Genomic DNA, 22,562 nt, shown 5'->3' on the forward strand with positions numbered 1-22,562 from the left:
AATATAAGGATACTTGCCTCCACTACTTCCTTAAACCACCCTTTTAAAATATTCCAGACACAGCCGAAGTCACATTTTAACACACACACACAAAAAAAATCTCCACACCGGTTACTTTGTCAATATTTATTGCTCCAAATTATAATCCTGATATGTTAGTGATAATCCCTGCATAGCATATATAGATTTTTTTCTAATCTTCATAACAAATTGAATAAATGCTAAAATAGAAAATAACATTAAGCAGATTTTATTTACATCACATATGCAAATGTAGTTACTTTTTCCAGGTAGTCTTGTGTTAGGCTCAGAAAGAGTCTGGCTGGTGAAAGCAGCCCTCACCTTCACTCGGGGGGGGGGGGTTTGCCTGTTCCCAATTTATAAATTCAATTTATTGCCATAAAAGAGTGAGCTTGCAGCTGGAAACTGAAAAGTCTCCATGTGTTTATAGAAACGGAGAGAAATTTCACACAAAACAAAAATACAGATCAGAGGAGCTGCATTCAAAGAGCCGCCCAGTTGTCTTTTGTCTGGTATACAACAGCATTATCTAACCCATAATATGTGTTAAATAATACTTTTTCTTTGGCCCTGGAGACATTCAGGTGGTAAATAAAGAGACAACATAATTGGCTTCCGTTCTCTCAAAAGCAGGGTATTTGGAAATTCCCCCCACGACACCCTGCTTCCAACCTGACAGTGCACGTGATGTTAAACGGGAGAGATTCCTACGCATTCTGTACATTTACATAAATATTTTAACGCCAACAATGAAAACTGTGTCGGGCTTTATTGCTACAGCAGTCTCATCATGGAAACTGAACCCCATTACAGAAGAGGAGGGCTACAAAACTGTTACGGGCCGCCAGCAGGAGAACGCAAAGCCAGCGATTCACTTGGGGGGTCTTTCTCATCCTAAGGGGACGAGCCGAGCCGTTAAAGGGTTTTTGCGTCAATGTCAGCTTTCTCCACTGAGGCGGAGTCTGTGTCTCCGTTGGGCATCAGCGTGCAACCTCTGCACGGTCCATCCCAGCCAGGACAGACTCCAGTTCTCTCAGGTGACAGTGCATTCAATCTGAAAACTGTTAGTATTTTCTCAGCAGGCTCATTCAGGACAAATAAGAACAGTAGTCTGCAACTGGGATACGAATATACTTTCGACAGATGCAATTCATTACAAAATGCTTAGCTGCTAAGAAAATAATCCAGCTGGTAGCAAAAACAATAAAAATGGCATCATGATGTTTTTACTGGTTACCCACGCTGTACAATTCCCAGTTAGGCTCTCCATTTGGTTAAAGCTTCGTTATTTATCATGAAAACAAACTGCACAGCAGACAACAGAATACGAGTATAAAAAAATCCTGAACAGAAATTAATTCACAAAGGCAGAAAAATCATAACGCCAACACCTCCACTACATCTCTCAAAGTTATTTTCTAACGCTTCTTTGCCACAAATACACAAACCCCTTCAAATTACTGTAGTGCTGGTTACACCGAGACGAGAAAGAGACAATTTTGAAATTCAGGAATGGATACAAAGAAATGCATATCACTGGCTTGGCAACAAATAACACTTCTCTCCCTTTTTGTTTAACCCTTAAAGTTGATTTCTTAAATATTTTAGATTTTGGCGCAGATGAAATCGTTGCTTCTTGCTTCAATGAGACAGAGAGCCACTGAAAGTACGACTTTGAGGCCAAGTGCTAACAAGGCCTCTCTCTCTCTCTCTTGCAACGGGCTTCCAGCATCCCATCTGATCCAAAGGTATGTCTTAGGTCATATGATCAATCACACCAAGTCTCACCTTGAAGACAACCTTAAGATTGAATATTCACATCCTCTGACCGCCTCATTTACAAGGTACTACTGTGAGCCGAACCCGCAGATCAAACTGAAACTTCCCCAAACCCTTTCTAAGGCTTTTAAACCCACTGGGTCGAAGTGGGAAGCCTCTAGCAAACGAAAGGGCCGGCCATCGGGTCCTGTGCCAACCTGGAGCTGGAGGACGGGGGGTTGATGCCAGCCCTCCGTTGTCCGACTTGCGGACGAAGATGGTAACGATTAGCACCGCCCGCAAGCGTTTGCTTCCCTAAGCCAGCTTCATAGATCCCAGCGGATGAGCCCGAAAACATACGCTTTTTCAAGAAACCGCAGATTTAAAAAAAAAAAACGGCACAGCCCTGCCCTGACGGCCGGATAGCTAGGATCCCGAACTGTCCGACTCGCTTATGAGAAAACAGCCAACGTGTAGAGAGCTGTAACCGGAGAAAATCACTTCCCAGTCCCGAAACGCCCCACTTCCCAGTCCCGAAACGCCCCCTCACCACCTGCTTGCTCCCACTTAAAATCAACATCACAGGAAAATCAACATTTTTTGTTACATCTGCAGTCTTCCAATGGTAAATTTCAAGACATTATGATCTTACAGTCTCATAATACATATTTAATACCTGATAATAAATCAAATTGGTAAACAGGGTCTTTTCTGAATCAGAACTGAACATACATTTGGGTCTTGTAGCAGAAACAGAAAAGCAGAATTTAGAGTCACCTATCATTATTTTACATTCTTTTATCAGCATTAGCAACCTTATAGCATCCTTTACCAATATAGAGACTATTATTTTAAAGAGAGGGACTCCACGACGGGCCCTTGACCATTACCATGTGAGTGAAAACCTAGGCCTTGCACATAAATTCACAAAATCCACAAAGGAATGACAATTCGAGGACACCGAGCATTAGAGCAGCGGCAGTGTCAGGAGAAATAATCACCAGCTTTAGGAGCAGGGTATATAGAAAATGACCGTGATCACCACAAAGCCATTTTGAGCACTTAATGCTTTATTAGAAGTTCATCCTGAGTCGAAACATTGAGCGCGCATTCCTACTGCCTCTACCTGGGGGGCGGGGGTATGCAAATACATAAAACCTGGAGAGTTAAAAGGGGTGCAGAGGTGTGTTTTTTTCGGTAGAGGTCATGAAAATATCAACGTGCGCCAGTGGGATCTAATAAACAGAATGAAAAGGCACAAAGTGCGGGCAAATTTGATGCAGCAAGATACCTTTGTGCAGCTTAATAGCAGCTTGCAATCCCTGTACTGAACCAGCTACACAGAGGTACACCCACCACCACTTCCCTTCTCACCAGTTTCCCCCTTTACACCCCTTGTGTGCTGTGGAACCTGCTAGGGGCTCGAGTATATTCCGCATGGCCCGCAGTGCACACCACACCTGGTACTGTACCTGCGGGAGCTCATTCCAGCCGAGCACTCAGTTACTTAGTCAAAGCCTTAACCCTTGTATGAGCTCAATTAGGGCACGCTTGCAGTTCCTGTCACTGCAGAACGTGGCCTTTAAACTATTGCGTCATGAGTGACAAGGAATCTCAAACCTCTCCGGTCAAGCAGCTTGCCAGTGGAACGAATTTGGCTTCCATGAGGAGAAGAGAAACTCGGTCTGTACAGAAACCAGCAGGCGGGCGAGCCCTTGGGACCAGGGCCGCGAAAACCCTGCTCACCAGGAGTCGTACTTAAAGACGACGGCACCCGGAGGGCACGCGCTGCGGTGCGAACCGCATCCCGCGTCGGGGAGCGTTGCGAAGCAGCAACCCCGAGGGTTCAGGCACGGCCAGAGGCAGGGCAGATTCTGAGCAGCGGTGACGGAGGAAGACGGGGAAAAAAAAAAAAAGAACATTAACTCCGTGAAGCGAGACAAGAAGGCCGCAGACTTACAAGGGGGGGGAAGAGGAGGAGGAGGAGGAGGAAATTGTCGCGATTTTTGTTGCCATAGTTAGTGAAATACTACATATATATATTGCATCTATCCAAAGTCCAGTTTTAGATTTGCATCTGCCGTCGCTCCGTGAGAGGCTTATTTTAAAACGGTCTCCCCTCCCTGGCCGCGGGAGAGGGGAAGGGGAAAGGGCGCACCAGTCAGCAGGGCCCCCGGGAGGCCCCCAGGGGCCCGGCCCTCACGCCTGTGGGTCCACGGCGGCGCCGTTGGCCCGGCTCTTGCTCCGGGCCTTCGGGAGCAGCTTCTTGTTGAGCAGGCGGCCCAGGGTGCCCCGCTCCTTGTCCACGGCCACGGGGTGCTCCAGGTACACCAGGTCGTTGTGCGACTGGCTCATCCCCGGCGCCTTCCGCTGCTGCCGGCGCCGGAAAAACAGCTTGGCGCTTTTGTGCAGGAACCCACCTGCGGGGCCGCCAGGGAGGAGGAGGAGGAAGAGGAAGAAGAGTGAGGTCTTAGAACAAACTGGTGAACCAAAGCAGTGCTTTTGAACGCCACGCACATCAGTGAACGATTTTTCTCTCGTCCGGGATAGTCAACTCTTGCTCGCCACACATCACACCACTGTCGGCGAGCGCATCCGACAGATGGAAATAATTCCACTAAGCATGACTTAAAACCTCACTGGTGCACATACCAGCAAGAGTACTGCTGCCCTTGCACGCACAGACTTGGGGATATCTATGCATTGTGATCATACATTAGGTGGGCGTCCTGTTATAGTGTCACATGATTCAATGGAAAACAGCATTTAAAGCCAGGGACGTCAAAATGTTGCCACAAAATGGGAGCAAGGGCCTAAAATAGAATCAGAGTTTTACTGTATAAAAAGGTTTAAAGGACTGCCTCCATATACTGTCAATTTTCCACGTATGCTAAACAATCTAGTTCACGGAAGAAGACATCCGTGATTGAAGTCAGACTACAGAACCCATTTTACAAGAATGACGACAAACTCTGAGGTAATATCAAAGTTAATCAAAGCTATGATCTGGACTTCTTAAATCTGAAACTTTCTGTACAATCACTGCTGGGTCCCATCAATGTTTTAGGAGGTAAAATAAGGAATACTTCTGGGACAGAACGTGTAGTTTCCAGGATTCGAGTCACGCCGCTAAGCAGCGCCTGTCAGTTCTGTTCTGACACCTTGCTTCGATGAACAGAGGGATTATGGGCCTCGTTATGAACTAATCCGTAATCCATTCATATCACTGAAGATGAAAACCATCAATAACTGTAGATTCATTCACAGAAACACCAGTTTCTTCCATAAACACATGATTATTTTGTCTGCATTACATTTCTTCTTCAGAAAGATATCACTACGCCACGTACGTCTGATATTGTAGATTTCCCAGTTACCCATGCACCCCCACCCACACAGTGTATCGCTTCATTGATCACTTACTGTCCGGGCAATTAATTCGGGCTAGCAGTGGTTTCCTCTCAAGATGGCAGAAAGAGAAGAATGAAAGGGAAAAAGGTAAGAAGGGGTCAGGAGGAAGAGTGGCAGGCATGACAGGATGAAAGAGCCAGTGAAAACAAAGATACACCCAGCGAGGAATCTCCCCAGTACAGAAGCAGAAACTTCTCTAGTCGCGCTCAAAAATGAGATGGGCCGAGATGGCCCCTTATTCATCTAAGGTGTTACTGCCTCGCTGACTAAAGAGCCCTGAAAGCACAAGGCCATTACAAAACATTATTCACAATCGCTCTTCAAGCTGCTGGATAGCCGAAATGTCTTATTTACTGGAGCCTTAGAGCGAGCAAACTGCTGATTATGGTGGATTTCAGCTGAAATGTCGTGCCACAGCCCTTACCTTTCCCCTTCTTCGTGCCGCCAGGCTCAGACACGCAGACCGATATCTTGGACATCTTCTCCTCGTCTGGGTCCTCTGCCAGCTCGCCCTCCCAGTCTCTCAGGAGCGGCGTCCCGCTGGGGCCCTCCTGGGGGTCTGGCTGCGCCTTCTCCACAGCGCCCCCTGCAGGCGCCGGCACGGGGGCCGGCGGCGCCTCGGCCCGGGGGCCCGGGGTCATGGAGGCGTCCATGGCGGCCGCGTACCCGGCCATGAGCGCCAGCTCGTCGTCCGGAGACAGGGGGGCCTGTGCGGACGAGCGGGTGAGAAGCGATTTCCGTCACGCGCCTGCGCGGGGAAGCAGCTCCGCCATTAAAACACCAGCCGCCAGCACGAACATTAAAAACGCCTAGTAAAGTCCGGACCCCCGCGGGCTGCGTTTCTGTCACACGACTGAAACAGAACAGTTGTAGTGGGGCCAGGAGGGGGCGCCCACCCTGCAGTCTGTGTGGGTCCTAATGCCCCAGTATAGTAACAGGGACACTATGCTTGAAAAGTCGCCATGCTTCGGATGAGATGTCAAAACAAAGGTCCTGACTTTCTGTAGACATTAAAAATCCCAGGGCGTTTCTCGAAAAGTGTAAGAGTGTTACCCTGGCCAAATTTCCCCCTGCCTTTTACTAATCATGGCCTCCTAATAATCCCCCATCGATGAACTGGCTGCATCACTCTGTTCTCCTCCAAGAGCTGGTGTGTGGGGAGTGTACTAGGGCACTTTGACTGCCGTCACATCATCCAGGTGGGGCTGCACATTGGTGGTGGCAGTGGGATTCCCCATTACCTATAACGCGCATTAAGTGGAGTGTCCACAAAAAGTGTAAGGAGCTATTTATTATTATTATTATTAACAGCTTGGAAGCTCAGAGTGATGAACGTAACAAAGACTTCTTGAATAGCACATACAAAAGTACGAGACAAAAGGGGGAAAAATATAGCTTTGAACGTTATTGGGGGCAGAGCACAAAACCAAGAAATGGTTTCTCCACCATTAAGACTGCATCCGCGCGGCGAGCGGACGTAAATAAGAGGCAAGGCAGTGACACCTGCTCAGTGACGGAAAAGCACCGCGCCACACCATACCTTCGCCACCCCGGAGATGATGATCGTGCTCTTCTTGACCGGGGACTTCAGTTTCTGCTTGGCCGAGTCGTGCAGCTGGCGGATGGCGGCCTCTGCCACCGGGTCGGTGCCGTTCAGCACCAGGAGCTCTGCAAGCACAGGGGCGTCACAGGTCGGCCACCCTCGCTCTCCCTCTTCGGAGGGCGCTGGCGGCCGCGAACAAGCCTATCGCAACGCTTACTGCGCCTGCAGCGCTACGGCAGGGGGGTCTAACTCAGCTTGGAAAAGTCATCAGCGTCACAGGCGACTAACTCTCTCTTGAAAGTGTTTGAGACATGAAACACGATCAAGGCCCTGAAGTGAAAGTGCTTGTTGTACACAGCGCGGGAAAGCGGTATCTCAGCTAGAGGCGGCTTTGTGCAGTTTTGGCTCCTTCTCTATAGCAAGTAAAGACTGAAGCTATTCATGTCAGCAGGAGCAGAGCATCATCTGGAGGAGGACAAGGTCTTTACGAGGACTGCTAAATCAAGAAAAAAAACATTCCTTTGGGGGAAAAAACAATGTCCGGATGGTGAGCTTGTGTCTTGCTGCGCTAGGTTTATAGCACAATAAACCAATTATTTGGCAGACTGGGGACAATGGGGGCCGAGAGATTTTCAAAAACATGCGGAGCTCTGCTCTGCTCCTGCTGCGATTTGATCACAATCGCCGCGCTGCTCCCTAGACAGTGGCAAAACAATGGATCTTTTGCCACGCAAAACTGTCCACCGCTGGGTTTTAAGGGGACGACGTCACCTCTGTAGCAATGCTCACTGTACTGAGGCCCGTCTCGCATGCATGTCCAAAGCAGTGCAGAATCAGTGCTGTACGGTACACATTACTTCAGCTTGCTTAAAGCAAAATACTTTACATTCAGTACCATACCAGTTTAATGAGAAAGAAAATCTGCATGCAAATACACCTTCCCTGGATAGGCCATGACCACTGGAAAATGTTGCGAGCTGGATTAAATCATTGATTATTCTTTGATTGATCTACTATTTAATAAAACGCAATGCCACCCTGCTGGGACTTCAGACTGCAGTACTTTAAAAAAAGATAACCCCCTATAGGTCTTCTCATCTTAAAAAAGGCCAACTCAAAAACGAAGACAACCCCGCTACCCAAATAACAACCCACCTGTATCCGAGGAGGACAAAGCTTTGCTGACCGTAGCTCCGGACAGCGAGGGCTGCTCTGAGACCCTTCTCTCGGACAGTCTGACTTTGGACGGTCCCTTCGTGGGCGATTCTAAAAAAACACGCAGGCAAAGGGACACCTTGCATCACCCTGTTCACTGTTAATCTGAATATGGACCTGCTTGCAAACAAACTGGGCCTGACTGCAACACAGGAGTCTAAAGTCTTTACTGCACAAAACGTCTTTCAACTCCCATCATACCAAACACTCAGGTCCTGTGCGATCAGATCGTCTTATCAAGCAGCTGGGGGCAAACAGCCCGACCCTTCAGCTGTCCAGCGGTCCGTAAAAAGAACTGTTTACCGAGCACGACCTGGTCCAGACCTCTTACGGCCCATGATGACCTTGCAGGAAAGAAACATTTTACCGCCCTGTTGGTGCATGAATTGTGGTTCTACTGGGTGACTGCGATATTCTGGAACTGAACCGGTGAAGCTATTAAGGCTGTATGGAAAACGTGGTCACGCTCATCTGCCCTGTACCTGAGTTGAGCACAGAAGAAGGTGACCTCCCCGGTTTGCTCTTCACTGCGGTGATGGTGGTGACCACTGTTCCGCAGGGCATGACAGTGCGGTCCATTTCTACTTTCTTAGTAGGGGCTGGGGTGGGAGCCTGCCATGTTCGGACTTCATTGGGCTCCAGGTAAGTGAACTAGAGATCAGAGATGAGAAAAAGACATGTAGGGCTTCCAAGACATCTGTTTTTTTGCTGGACACAGTTCTGTGGTTGCTGAAGTGAAACGCAAGATGAAGAGTCTCAAGCGGATGAAGAGAATCGGCGACTGGCCCATAAGAAGGAACCTCACAACAAATCTTTTAACTGCCTTGTCACCTCTAGTAGGGCAAAGCATGTTTTCCCCAACTTACAAAATGTATCTTGTAAATGCAAAAAGGCCGAGACCGAGGAGAAAAAGGAACCCAGTCTCGCCAGCATCCTAATGCGAATCAAATCTGACTTTAGGAGGGGGAGGGAACAAAAATACACTCACGCCCTGGTATAAGAACGTGCGGCATACAAATTTTCAATAATTCGAACATTTCAAGAATTTGTACCTTCGCTAAAAGAATGAAATTTCGCTAATGTGAATTTGGACGTTCGCAAGTGACCGACTTTGGCCGAGAACCTTCTGTGAACATCTGAATTCAGCGCCAGGGAACAGTTGTTTGTTTCTGCGCGGGCGACAGGCATTGTGGTCAAAGTGCTGTTTATGATCACGGCGAAAGCTTGTGCTCTAATTTTTCAAAGTGTTTTTGTTTTGTGTTTCTTTTGTAGTTGCTGTTCATTATGGCTCTCAGGAAATAGAAAAAAGATTCTTTCGCGCAATAAACGTTAACAGTATGCACATTGTTCAAACTGATCGCTTGGATAGTGATCTATTATGGACTAATCATTTTACAGCTATGGTTGGCTTATTTGAGTAGAACTACTAACTACGTGTCTTGACATTCTATTTGGCTTTTTTATTGCTTACCCACGTTGTCTACAAATATATAATCATGTTTCTTACCTCTACAGAAAGCGACCCGGTAACTCGGTCTTGAGTCTTAAGTGCAAACGTATGCTGTCCGTTAGGATGCTTCTCAAAAAGATAGAAAGGCACTGAAACCTGCCCCAGCGAGGAGGCTGCAACACACAAAAGAGAAACAGGGAATTGAAAAGCGGTCAACAATTTCAGAGCTTCCATTTTAGACGAGGTCTTCACCTGAACTTCAGAAAGTAGCTCAGGAATGGAAGCAGTGAAGGCACTGTACTTACTCTCCTGGGGCTTCCCATCGTCCAAGAGCTGCATCTTTAGTTCTCTTGATCTTCCGCTGAGCTCACTGCGAGGATAAGATACACAGACCTCTCAAGTCATTTGCTAATTTCACGAGCATAACAATAAAATGGGCGGTGTGGTGGCTCTGTGGCTAAGGATCTGCGCCTGTGACTGGAAGGTTGCCGGTTCAAATCCCGCGGCCGGCAGAGGAATCCTACTCCGTTGGAGTAGGATTCCTACTCCTACTCCTACTCCCTGAGCAAGACCCTTAACCCTAACTGCTCCAGGGGCGCCATACAATGGCAGACCCTGCGCTCTGACCCCCAGCTTCTCTCCCTGTCTGTGTCTCCATGGAGAAAAGCTGGGGTATGCGAAAAGACGAATTCCTAATACAAGAAATTGTATAGGGCTAATAAAGAAATATAAAAAAAATAAAATAAAACAGAGGTTTATGCGTCTCTCAATTAGTAAGCGTTCCGACAGAGAACGGAAACACTAACACTGAATCGACAAGAGCAAGCATGCCAGAAATAAGAGGCAGAGGAATTTGTGTTAACTTGCTACAGGTTTCATTGCTGCCTGCTCCTGGAATCGCGAATGTACGTGCTGTGACATCACACACATCATCTCCAGCAGGGAGACCCAGGGCCGTTGTGCAGTGGCAAGTGGGCTACGAGCAGGACTGCGACACAGCTCCGGCAAGATAGACCGTCCCACACTTACAAGATGAAGGGCTGCTCCCATGAGGGACTGGAAGTGCTTTTTAAGACGGAGCTTGATAGTTTCTGTGGAGGATCATCCAACTGCAGCACAAAGTAGGGATTAATGCTGCCTGCAAAAAGAAAAAAAAAAACAATCAATAACACAATATAACATTGTGCAGAATGGAGTCCTATCTTTCATAATGTTTATATCAAAATCACATTTTTGTCTCCACATGAAGGCAGTAATTTGTTTTTTTTTACAAATTACACAGATTAAACGTTTGGCAGAAAAGAAAAGACGTCATCTAGATTAATATATTGAATCCGAGAACAATAAAAACAAGGCTTGTGTGGAGGGACATACAGATTGTAGCTTGTCAAGTCTTCTGCTTGCCGATGTGGAAAACTCTTTGAGTGATGTATAACAATGAAGAGAACCAGGAAATCCTGACTATGGTGGGACAATACATTTGAACATCATAATGTTTATTTTTCATGTAACTCAGCAAAACATTGTTTTTCCAACAATGTACCAGCAGAACCTTTTTATACACACACCAATGGAAGTGGTACAGTCAAGTGTTAAAAAACCCTAAAATAGTTTGAATAAAACGGTATGAAAAGGGCACTCTCAGCTTCAGATCACTGGAAATAATAAGACGCTCATTAAATATGAACTTTACATAAACACATAAAAGCAATTAGTGCGTCACCAAACTATTGAACAACATAAAAGTGATTCACAATTACCTATTCTAGGAACCTCCTGAAAAACAGACAATCTACAGGAGTACTAACGGTACTTTGAAAAAATACAGCGATTGCACCAAAGACTGAAGAGCTTCAGCAAAAGGAAGGTATACCCGGCGGCTCTATGCTTCACTTCCAAGTTGAAGTGATGAAAAACATTTAAGGTACAGGACGCTTTGAAACCTACTGCATCCATGATCATTTTAATGCTTCTAGTTTTTAAACAAATCATAAATGACATCCTGATTTTGTTGAAACTGAGGTGCATTTTAAACAGACCAAAACACAATAATGCAGTGTGAGGTAATATTTAAAAGGTGAAACGGAACTGAAATAATGACATCTTACACAGAAGAAGAATTCATTCATTCCTATTTGCCACAACGTCCACTTAGCTCTTTTAGCACAGATCTGTTATATGCATTTTGCACATGCATAAAAACAAAATCCTAAATTTAAATGAAATCCTAAAATTAAATTTAAACGGGTGGCTAACCCAAATATGACAAAAACCCAGACCCAGAGGCCGTTTTTTGAACCATACCCCCAAGGAACATTATTTCAGTCCACTGATGCAATTAAAACTACTGTTTCATTTCACTGTGGTGTACCTTGTTGGATGGTGCTCAGCCATGCTTGCCTCCACAATAACCAAACAACACAGTGCAAACTGTAAAAGCATGGGCTCATGTGTAAAAGTCTGGGTCAGCACTGACCTGCAGCACTGTTCTCCATTTCACACGTGGCTTTGATGTTTTTCACCAGCAGTTTCCAGTCATGAGCGCGTGGAGGCTTCGGGGGAGAGGTCACCTGAGTCACAGCCCCCTTGTTCTGCACTTCCTGGGAACACGGAGAGCCAACACTAAGCCAGACAGTCTCACTCACCGCAGAGTGCGCCCATCACTCACTGCCAGTTTCTTTTAAATTTGTACTGCAGACTATCTAAATTTTATACTGCTGAACTGAGAACATCTGAGCATTTTCCAGATCACTGCCATCCTAAAATACACATAAAGTTCAACATCGACTAGAGCACTGGCACAGCTCTTACTATTCAAACTTATTTGCTGTGATGCTCGATTACTGATAAGATCCTACTACTACCACCAATAAGCAAAGCCGGGCACATTGTAGGAGTGCACAAGCTTATGTTGTAATATGTACAATCAGCACAGCTCAACCAGATACATCGGGGATGCCCAATTCCGATCTGGAGGCAGGCTGCTCTGGCCTGAGCAGGCCTGATTGTCATGAGTACACGGAGGCGAAGACACTCACCTGTGCAACTTTGCCCTGAGCAGGCCTGCTGCTCACGAGCACGAGGGGGCGGGCAGCACATAGGATCTCCCTGACTCTGCTCCTGAGGGCCGCCACACTCACATCATTCGCCTCAGCCACCTATGTAAGAGAGCCAGGCACAGACAGGTTCTAACTCTGGTTGAGCTGGTCTCAATATGACTGAATCCACCCTTCTGCTTTGCATGCAATTAAACTTCGCAAATCCTCAACCAGAAGCGCTTCCTTAAGTCTCGTAAATGGCCACATGCTCCTGGGGTATTACAAGCCTCCAGGATTTTCTGCGTCAGTACCAAACAAGTAATTCAAATAATTAAAACAAATAATCGAATAAGTAAACAAGTCATGTAACGCTGAGGAAATAACTGTGATGGAAGATGGACACAATTCAACAAAATTCAAGTAATGTTTAGGAGTTACTTTCATCCCATAGGTCTATTACATTATCCTGGCAATGCTAGGAAGACAGGAAATTGAGATTACCTGTTTATTATAAAACACCACAACACACATGACTCCAGTAGTTTGATCCAGAAACAGGTTCCAAATCAAATATTTAACTATTACAAATATTTAACTATTACAGTCCCTCTACATGTATTCATATCCCCAGTGAAATAGGAACAAAAAAATGACACAGTGAGCTACAGATTAAATAGAGCAACTTGATTAAAGAAATTAAAAAAATATTATTTGAATAGCTTTACGTGCAGTAAAGTCACATCCTCCCTCAATAATTGAATGAGTCAGAAGTGTCACATTTTGTTACTGAAGCAAGCGGCTCTCCTCCATGCTTCGACAACTGAACTCGGCCCACCATTACACACACACACACACACACACACAGTGGGTTTGCCTGGCTGAAATACAGACACTGCATGTTGCTTGTTAAACATTACATCCCAGCAGCTGAGAAAGAGTTCATCAAATGCAGCCATTTACTTTTTTACTACAAATCCAGCAAACACCTTGATTTACTGGTGTTGTGCCGGCCATCTGTGGGACCACCAGGACGGTCCGAGCGAAACGTCGGCTCTTTTTTCGAGCAAAGGACTGCTGGGAATGTTGTGAGTGGTAATCACTCGCTCAGATGGAAGCAGTTATTGTACGAAATGCCGATGATCATTACTTGAGCAGCAATCCAACGTCCACTTACTGCTCAGTTATACATACTCTGACAGTGTGCATTAATAAATCAAAAACTACACTTAATATCTGTTCGGAGAGGGACCAACTAGTGCAGTTGCTGCTGCAATCTTCAGCTGAGCTGTGTGTGCATATAAACCACATTAAGAGCAAAAAGGAGAACTGACAACAGCAAATATTTGGCAAGGATAAATGCAACTGTGCCAGCAGAAACAGACTACACTGTAATAAACTATGTACAGCACGTGCAATGTCATGACTATTATGACAAATGCCCATGCAATAGATGTGATGGGTAATGTTTTGTGATGTACTGTATTTAGATGCATTTCGTGTCCATAAAAACTCTCCCCCAGGGGACAATAGAGTTTTATTGTATCTAGTCTGTAGCTGTATAAAAGGCCTGGGTATTCATTTAGCTTCTGAAAAGGCCCCTGGCCAAGCTCCGTTTCTGTCCAGCAGGTGACCCGCTCTGTGACTTACGGACAGACCTGTCTGCTGCTGGGAGTGACCTGCAGGTCCCAGTCCTCCAGGTTTGACAGCGCCCAGGTGACTCGCAGACTCCCGGCAACCTCCCTCACCTGCAGCTCCAGCTGGTGGGGCACAAACACACACAAAGATCACACACACACACACACTCCACCAGAGCCCGTCCTGCTCCCATGATTATCCCAGCAAAGCCCAGGATGGGTGGTGAAGGAATTTCAGGAAGAGAATTCCGACTTCCAGACAGAGATCCGTGCACTATGTTCAGTTTCTTACATTATTTTTAAAAAGAATTCTTATTTACATTCAGAAGAAATATAGCATATCTAAACATACCTTTAAAAGTAATTAAAAAAGATATACTGTACATAGAATGAAAATAGTTTTTTATACATATTTCGCACTGCACTTTGGCACTAACTGGACTTGGCCAAACACGGGTATTAAAAAATCTTTAAACACTGTAATGTGAAAATCTACCACTTAACTCCTGACAACATGCCCAAGGGCATTAACACTGCCGCGAAAATGTGGAATAACCTCAGCAATCTCAAATCTCATTTTTGTTCATGTTGATGCGCTTTTGTTTTTTGCACGAAAGTAATCTTGATTTAATTAAAATCATATGGCTAGCTGAAAAAACGGAACATTAACGCTTCTGTCTCTTATTATACACCCAACAATTAGTAGAATGCATTCTCCCGGGACTGAGAAACTGCACAAAAGAGTGATTTCAGAATAACCCCATGGATGTTAGGGGAAGAACGTCATGCAATTACTTCAGGACATTCCAGAAGTCTTAACCAGTGACACTGGAGTCTTTTCCCATGGAGTTCAGCAGGATCTAGTCCGGCCTAGCAGCCAGGCGGTTACATTGGCAAAGAGCTTTTAAAACAAACACACCCACAGGAATGCACTCCCGCACACACTCACACACCATACAACTGCTTGAGGAATGAAGCCAGGCTCTTCTGAAAGAACACGCACACAAAAAGCATTTACTGCTTTAAACCAGACTTAACCACCAGGTCTGATGCATCATACCCCGAAATAACTTGACCAGATACACACGCGCGCGCGGACGGACGGGTCTTTATCCCGCAGGCCTCTGCAATCTTGCCATCCAGAAAGAGAGACTCCAGCTAAACCCGGGAAAGGCAAACCTGTGATCTCAGGCTGCTGCGAGTTCACACTACACAGAAGCAACAGAATCAGAGGAAGGGGGCCGGTCGCCTACTTCCTCGCACCAAGAGGAGCGCTGCAAACCCGCCGGGAAAGAAGGACTGGATCGAGCTCCCACGCCGGTCGACGTGGAAGACCCACTCGAGACCTGCGTCAGAGCGCCCCCCGGCTGCGCTCGCCTATCCTGCGCACTGCTAACCCTCGCCCGCGCGTCACCTCTGCAACATGACGTGCGGGAGTCCCTTGCGTAGAGCAGGGCACGGGGCCCCAGGAAACCCCAAACTTCATGCAAGTACAGCGTTTTTGTGAACGGACAGATGTTCAAATCAAAGGTGTACCGGGACACACTCGCCTACGAAAATTTTTAAAAAATGTTCTAAAGTTCTTCTGGTAAACATTTCGATCTTTCCAAAGCCTTCCCAGAGGGACAGGTGCCCTTGTTGTCACTGCCCCGCCCAGCTGTACTGCGCCACTTCATCGACTGCTCTCGTCGTCTCCTGGTCTTCTGTGCAGCAACAGCCTTCTCGCCAGGCTGTCGTCAGAAACAGGAATTTGTTCCTCCCAGAGCTCGACAGCATTTCTGCACAGCTGAGTGCGATTTAAATAATGCGCCGGGCCGTTTCCTCCACGAGGGACCCGAGCATTTAATCCAATTTCTCTGGCAGCTACAAACGGAGTATGGAAGCATGTCACACTCAATAAATCACCTCTGCCTTCGGTAAAAGTGTGGAGATGTTCTGGCTTATCGTGTCTACATACTGTAAAGCTCATCTCTTTACTCTGCCAGTCTGCCTGTATAGGCCTCAAAAGGGTTGCAACGAGAGAGTTTTGATCAAGTAAGTAAACTAATTAATTCCAGCGGGTCAGTGGCTCCGAGTCACTGAAATTTTAAGGTTGGCGGCATTTTTCATTTCAACTGAAAATCTAAAAATCTTGTGCAAGTCACCGGCTGAAGTGACCAGGAAGAACGAGGGGCTAATGTTTCAGAAACCCTTGACCGTAGGGTGACCCACAGGACGGTGGACTGTGACTCTCCCAGAGCAGGGCTGGATGCGCCTGCTGTAGTGGGTCACGAAGAACTGTTCTATGCGCTCTGGACTTCGGCGGTTTTCGGAAAACATAGGCTGTTGCTGTCCATGCACGGTATACCTCGGCTCTTCACCGGGCTGCAGTCTCTGCACACAAAAGGCTGCTTTCCAGCAATCAGATGGCCAGTGGTTAGACTGACAATTTTATTTAAATCAGGATCTAATCCTGACAGAAACAAAATAGAAAATTATCGTGTTGGACAGACTACACAAACCACACTGACCCTTTCACTGAATTTTAGTACCCAGAAGGACTTTCTGGTATTGTGCAGGGACCTCGTAAGCAAATCCCAAGTATTCATGTTTTCCTGTTTAAAAGGCTTCCTCACTGACATGCAAACCCCCCCCAATTAGTTTTTGTGGTTCATAAATTGAACCGACAGGCTGGAAGGCAGCACGTCTTCACCACTCTTCTGCTGGAACTGTAAACTTGATCGGTTAAATCGGTTAATGCGACGTTCCTTAAGTACGCAGATCGAGATGTTGAAGAGGCAGTAATATTATCTGACAGGCGGCCTCGCACAACAGAAAAACCCAGCATAGAGCTTGAAAGGGCTCAGAATGACCCCTCCACACGTCCTTATACAATAAACTGATTGACATGTTCCCCGGTGCCTTCAAGGAAATGTCCTTTAACACACTGAAACAATTTTAACTGTATTTTGTTTGCAAATAGGCACTCAAAAGAAATTTCCCTTGCTGAAACCATAGCTCAATTTAGCTACACACTATGCCTGCTTTCCGTCTTCTCAATAACCCATATTATTCACTTTTGTGATGTCTTCTTAGGTAGCGTGTTTCTTTCTTGCAGAAGTAGAAAAACAATACAAGGAACAACACAAAAGCGTGCCAAATGGTAGACTTGCCTAAAGCTAAGAAATGTTTCAGGGAAAACAACACTTTTTTTGTTTCCAGAAGCTTTTTGTGAGGAAGATCGAGAATAGTTTTTCAGCACGTTATCAATACAGACGTTCACACGGATTGTGGGTCGGACTCTCCTATAAACCCACAACATGAAAGAGTCATGCAAGAGTTGGAGTGGGGGAAAAAAAACATTAATTTTATACAAAACGTGCTTGAGTTATCAACTACTATGAACTGCAGCAGGGTACACTGAAACAAAAAACGCTTTGCAAGCCCCTCCTGGCACAGCATTCTCTAACTGGCCGATCAGTTTCGGCATTCAAAGGTGAAGGCACAGACCAAGCGAGCGAGTTTACCTGCAGTCGGAGGGGGGAGATGTTGACACTGTAGTTCTGCGGATCTGAGGGTGGAGCGGTCCTCTTTGCCACGCCAAGGGCAAACTGCAGGCTGTCCCCCAGCAGCTCACAGCGCACACTCTGCAGAAGCAGCACACGGGTCACTCCCTGCCCTGAGCAAACATTTCATGTCGAGAGCAAGACAACAGCTGCGCCGGAGCCACGGGCCGAAGCGAGACCCTCCTGTCTCCAGGCCACACAGAGTCAGAGATGGACCCCGCTCCAGCACACTGGGAAAAGCTTCCGGCACCTGATCTTCCTGGTGGGCCACACTGTAAAATGCTCTACCTTTAGTTCAATTAATAAAGTTACTGAACAATTCTAAAGGTGGTGATTTAAGTAAACGCAGTGTGAGCAGTCAAAGTAATACAGCAGATTAAGCCCGACTCGTCATTTTGCTTTCACCTTTCAAGTAAGTACTGCACTGGAGTTATCAACACCCACCACCGGGTAAATATAAACCCTGTTCACAACATAACACAAAAAACAAAAGCAGTTTCCTTCCTGGAACTGACAGCCCTGTAGGAAAAAACATTCACTCTTACTGCACTTCATCTGCACGGACACGCAGGGGACAACCTACTGCCAAGACCGTGCACAAAAAAAATGAAATGCACTATCATTTCAACTGCTTTGAGCTTGCTGCTTTCAAAGGCATTATATAAAATGATGTTTCCATCATTAAAACTAAAGCACAGCTGGCCATCTGCTCTGTGCTTTCAGCCCCAGTCAGCACTTCCTGCTACTCCTTTTGCTGATGTGTGCCAATTCAAGGGGCTATAACATAATCCCCTTACACTTCCCATCTCCAGCAGGAACTAAGCACATGTTTTCATGTTGTGGAGCATTTAGATCACTTGACAGCAAAGGGGATGGGTCGCGGTGGAGGTCTATTAAGCAATTAAGTCACCAGGCCCAAGAAAAAAAAAATCAATATGAAATGTCCTATTTTTTTTTAAATGAGATTTGCAAACGTGCCTAGCATGCACACATTGGAGCCTATTTTGCAGTAGCTCCAAACAGGTAACATGTAGAAGGATGCCATCACAGACCCACTGAACCTAAACGCTTGACGCACCCCAGCAATGTAGAAGTTCAGAAATCTTATACAGCAATGGATAAGATATGCTGACTGTACTAGCAGCTCTGACGTGCTCTGGACGCAGTGCGATACTTCGCTGCCGAGAGTTAACTTCCACAAGTGCCATCTAGACTACTAGTAGCTTTTATCAGATGGCCCAGAAACGGGGTGCTGCACTGCTATAACAAAAATAGAGGAAAATGAAATCCTAGCACAACTGTAATTCAAATTACATGAAAAGGGAGACTGTCTGCATGGTCTATTTTTTTTTTTTAATGGCTGAAAGGAACATCTCGCCAGATCGTTGCTTCGATGAACACAAAACGAAGCAATATCAGTTACCCGACTACAGTTCTAACAGCTACGCGGAGGAAAACTGGCTGTAAATATCTTTTGTCCTCAGAAGCCTGATTTACGAGTGGATCACCCACATTGACACGGTTTCTACATCTGACCGACATAAAAAAAATTATCCGGTACGCCCATCGGGACACAGAGCTATGATCTGCTTGAAAGTGAGCCGTGCTCCAATAGGATGCGTGGAGCAAAAGGGTTTTCAAGCACCAAGGCTTACAGGACCTAACAGACTAAGTTAACGGGAAACGAAAACAATCAGAATTCATTCATCAGCAGCAGTGCCAAATAGTTCTTAATCCATCCTCATTTTGTTATACTTCACTTAAGACAAAACTCCACCGACAGAGAAGGCAAACACCATAAAGTCTTACAGCATAACGTTATTACAGCAAAACTCTGAAAATACACTTGCACGACTGCCTCCAAAATTAAGAGTGGAACGACTTCGTACTGGAGATAGTATCTTTCAAGCTGCGCGACTCCAGTTTCTCACGGGGGCTGCCACCCGACTGAACCCAACAGCTCAGCCAACACATCAAAACGGCTGTAAACCCTCAAGCGACACCGCCGAGTCTTAAACAGTCTTACCTGGTGCTCGCCAGACTTCTTATAACTGGAAACATGGCCGACCGCCAGCTCTGAGGACTGAAGTCCATCTTCTTCAAATGTTAGGTGCAAAGGACCCTGAATCATAAAAGTTAAAAAAAAACAACAACGCGCTTGGTCACGCGACAGAGCAAAACTGTAGTCACAAAAAGGCGACAGTGTGTTTTTCTTGCAAGCAAATTCATTATTAAACTGTTATATTACAACATGCCGCAGCTCAAAACACAAATACAGACAAAAAAGCAAGTCTATACCATAGCCTAAACTTAGAGACAGAAACAAACGAAGGGATCTATGGGATTTTGTAAATAACACCAAGCAGCCCTCCGTCTGGGCTGACACAGCACTTAGACACGCTTCTACGAACTTACCAACCAATGAAAGACCAATGGGAGGTTCAGAGGCATGTGTCATTACAAAGCCCAACGACAAGACACCCTAGATGACAAAACTGTCTCCACTAGGTCAAAGGACACCTTTTCACCACGATGAATGATGGAAGAACATACTAGAGACTTGTAAGAGGGCCGCGGGAAATCTTCCTTTGTATTCGGTGCGGACAGTTCCTCAGTGGACGTGACAGGTTAAAATAGGCGACCCGTACAGTATTTTCCAATACTTCTGACCGTCAAATAACGGACCTTTACGTCGGATTGTAATCTACAAACCGTTTTCTCCGGGTGCTAGCCTTCACAGCGATTCCCTCCCCCCATTATCCCAACAGATGCACTGCACAAGAGCACTAAATGCGTCCACAACAGACGTGTAAAATGACGCTTCGAATTTCAGCAACAACACGACGCGACACGACACGAGGTCCCAGGCACGAGAGCGCCCGCCTCGCTCGGTCACGTGAGTTACCTGGCCTCGTCCCTCGCCGGATTAAATGCAGAACCTCTTAAGAGGAGGGGCCAGGTAACACTGCAAGAGTATCCTCTGCCTTTGCATACTGTACAAAGTGCCCTGGTGCACTGTTCAAACGAAGTTATGAACCGCGCACACACACACACAAAAACAAGACTTCAGACCCGCCAGGGTGTAGCGATATTACAGTGTTTTGTCGTATCACCGCCCCCGTCCTGCCGCACAGTTCAATAACTCTACTTTCTCTTTCTGCTGCTCTATGACCTTGATGAAATTGTGCCGGGCACAGCACGGAGTCTTTTATCCCCGTGACTTTCTTTTGACGGCAGCGGCGTTAAGGCAAAAAAAAAAAAACCCGCACACAATTCTCGGTCTATCGAAATTGATTTAAAACCTATCGGGATGGTTGTGGACGAGATAAAACCGTCCCACGTCCCCCCCATGCAAATCGAGAAGTAAACACAGCGCCGAACAGAATCCAGGAAATCGCGGTGCTTAAACTGCCCTCCTCTCCCACGTAACGCGTTTCGACCATCGCCGCTCACGACTTATTACGAGCGGTTCACGAACTGCTGATCATTGAAGTGGTGCGAGAATACATCTCTGTCCCCATCCATCCGTCCGTCCATCCAGAGTTGTATGTCCAAAAGTCGCCCCCCCCCCCTACTCACGGACTTCCGAGCCTCTTGGTTGAGGGCTTCAGTCCAGGCTCTCCGCCACTCGGACTTCCAGCCCTGCAGCGCCAGCGCCCAGCGCAGCAGGCGGTCCGCTTCGGCCGAGCAGCCGGCCCGCTCCTCGGCCGGGGCCCGGGCTCGCAGGGCGCCCCGGCCGTACTGGACCAGGTACACGAGCACGGTCACCAGCGAGGCGACGAACAGCGTGAGCAGGCTCAGCCACTGCAGGTCCCCCGGGGAGAGGCGGTCCCGAACTCCGTCCAGCACCGACATCTTCCCACATAATACAGCGCAGCGCCCCGCTGAAACGTTAAAAAACAAAAACCCACGTCGTTCACTGTGTTATTCCGGTTGAGAAGCGAAAAGACCGAAGCGCCAACCACCCCCCTACCCACCACACACGAAACCACGAAATGACTTTTCTTAGTTTTTTTAAAAAAGAAGAGAGTCCCACGTACAATCGGGTGGCGGCGGAGGTGAAAACAAAAAAAGAGAGAAAAGTTTCAGCTGTCAATATCCTGCACGTCCCCGCTCGGTTTAGGAAGCTGAAGTTCACAGTACGTTCAAATATTTGGCTCAATGGCGACCTGCATCTAAAAAAAAAAAAAAGAAGAATTATTCCACGCAGACGGGGGCTACCTTGCAAACGCCCTGCACGGGGAGCACCGCTCCGGCCTGCTACACTTCGCCCAGTGACTCACAAACTACATCCCGCAGAAGACCTGACGGGCGCCGCACCACACGGAGACAGGCTGCAACACGACCAACTCCGCTCCTGCCGCCCTGCACAGTGTGCACAGTCCCAAACCGGCGACTGCACCACCACCACCTCCTGCTGCTGCTACTACTCCTCCGACAGGCGGCGAAAACTAAAACGCAAGACGTTGAAACCGGCCCGCAGGCATCGCCTCCGCCTCCTCCTCTTCCTCCTGCCCTCCCCGGCTCCGCCACCCCGCAGGCTCAGCTCAGACTCTCATGAATGGGCGCTCTCGGTGGTGGTGGTGGTGGAGAGGGGGGGATGCAGGGAGCGAGCGAGCACGGGCTGTCATTCCCGGCGCGCACCGCGACTTCTTAAAGGCCGACTGCGCTCGCGGTCCACCGCCGGCCGGGGGTGGGTAGCGCGAGGCGCGTTTTCGTGCAAAAAAAAAACATGGAATTAGAATCCGGGCCGCAGGAAAAAAATAATAAAATATTGTGACTGACCTGTAACTTTCTGCCTTTCCGTGTCCGTAAATAACAGATGGAGGGAAGAATGAGGGTGAGGGGTGTAGTGGCCAGCGCTCCGAGCCTTAACTTGGAGCGTAGTCTCCTTTCGGCGAGAATGCCACCTACTGAGGGTGGCGAGCAAATAAATACACTGTACTG

The 22,562-nt window shown here is 47.0% G+C and overlaps 1 protein-coding gene across 3 annotated transcripts; it reads right to left on the minus strand.

Annotated features, from left to right (window-relative positions):
- Positions 1-111: 111 nt before the first annotated feature.
- c2cd2 (C2 calcium dependent domain containing 2) lies at positions 112-22,544 on the minus strand. 3 transcript variants are annotated; one of them, XM_088638854.1, is made up of 15 exons: positions 22,401-22,544; positions 21,195-21,499; positions 19,642-19,737; positions 17,577-17,696; positions 14,092-14,193; positions 12,437-12,556; positions 11,875-11,998; positions 10,428-10,536; positions 9,704-9,768; positions 9,456-9,571; positions 8,431-8,599; positions 7,889-7,999; positions 6,731-6,858; positions 5,615-5,897; positions 112-4,199 (listed from the first exon to the last, which is right to left on the minus strand). In XM_088638854.1, the coding sequence occupies exons 2-15, from the start codon at positions 21,468-21,470 to the stop codon at positions 3,979-3,981; spliced, it is 2,040 nt and encodes a 679-aa protein (XP_088494980.1). In that variant the 5' UTR covers positions 21,471-21,499; positions 22,401-22,544; the 3' UTR covers positions 112-3,978. The 3 variants fall into 3 exon arrangements, with proteins under 3 accessions (XP_088494980.1, XP_088494979.1, XP_088494981.1); XM_088638853.1 differs by lacking the exon at positions 22,401-22,544 and adding an exon at positions 21,837-22,327; XM_088638855.1 differs by lacking the exon at positions 22,401-22,544 and adding an exon at positions 21,656-21,806.
- Positions 22,545-22,562: the final 18 nt, after the last annotated feature.

This window comes from Lepisosteus platostomus, chromosome 7 (genome assembly GCF_059453375.1).
Source record: "Lepisosteus platostomus isolate fLepPlt1 chromosome 7, fLepPlt1.hap1, whole genome shotgun sequence".
Taxonomy (NCBI): Eukaryota; Metazoa; Chordata; class Actinopteri; order Semionotiformes; family Lepisosteidae; genus Lepisosteus; species Lepisosteus platostomus.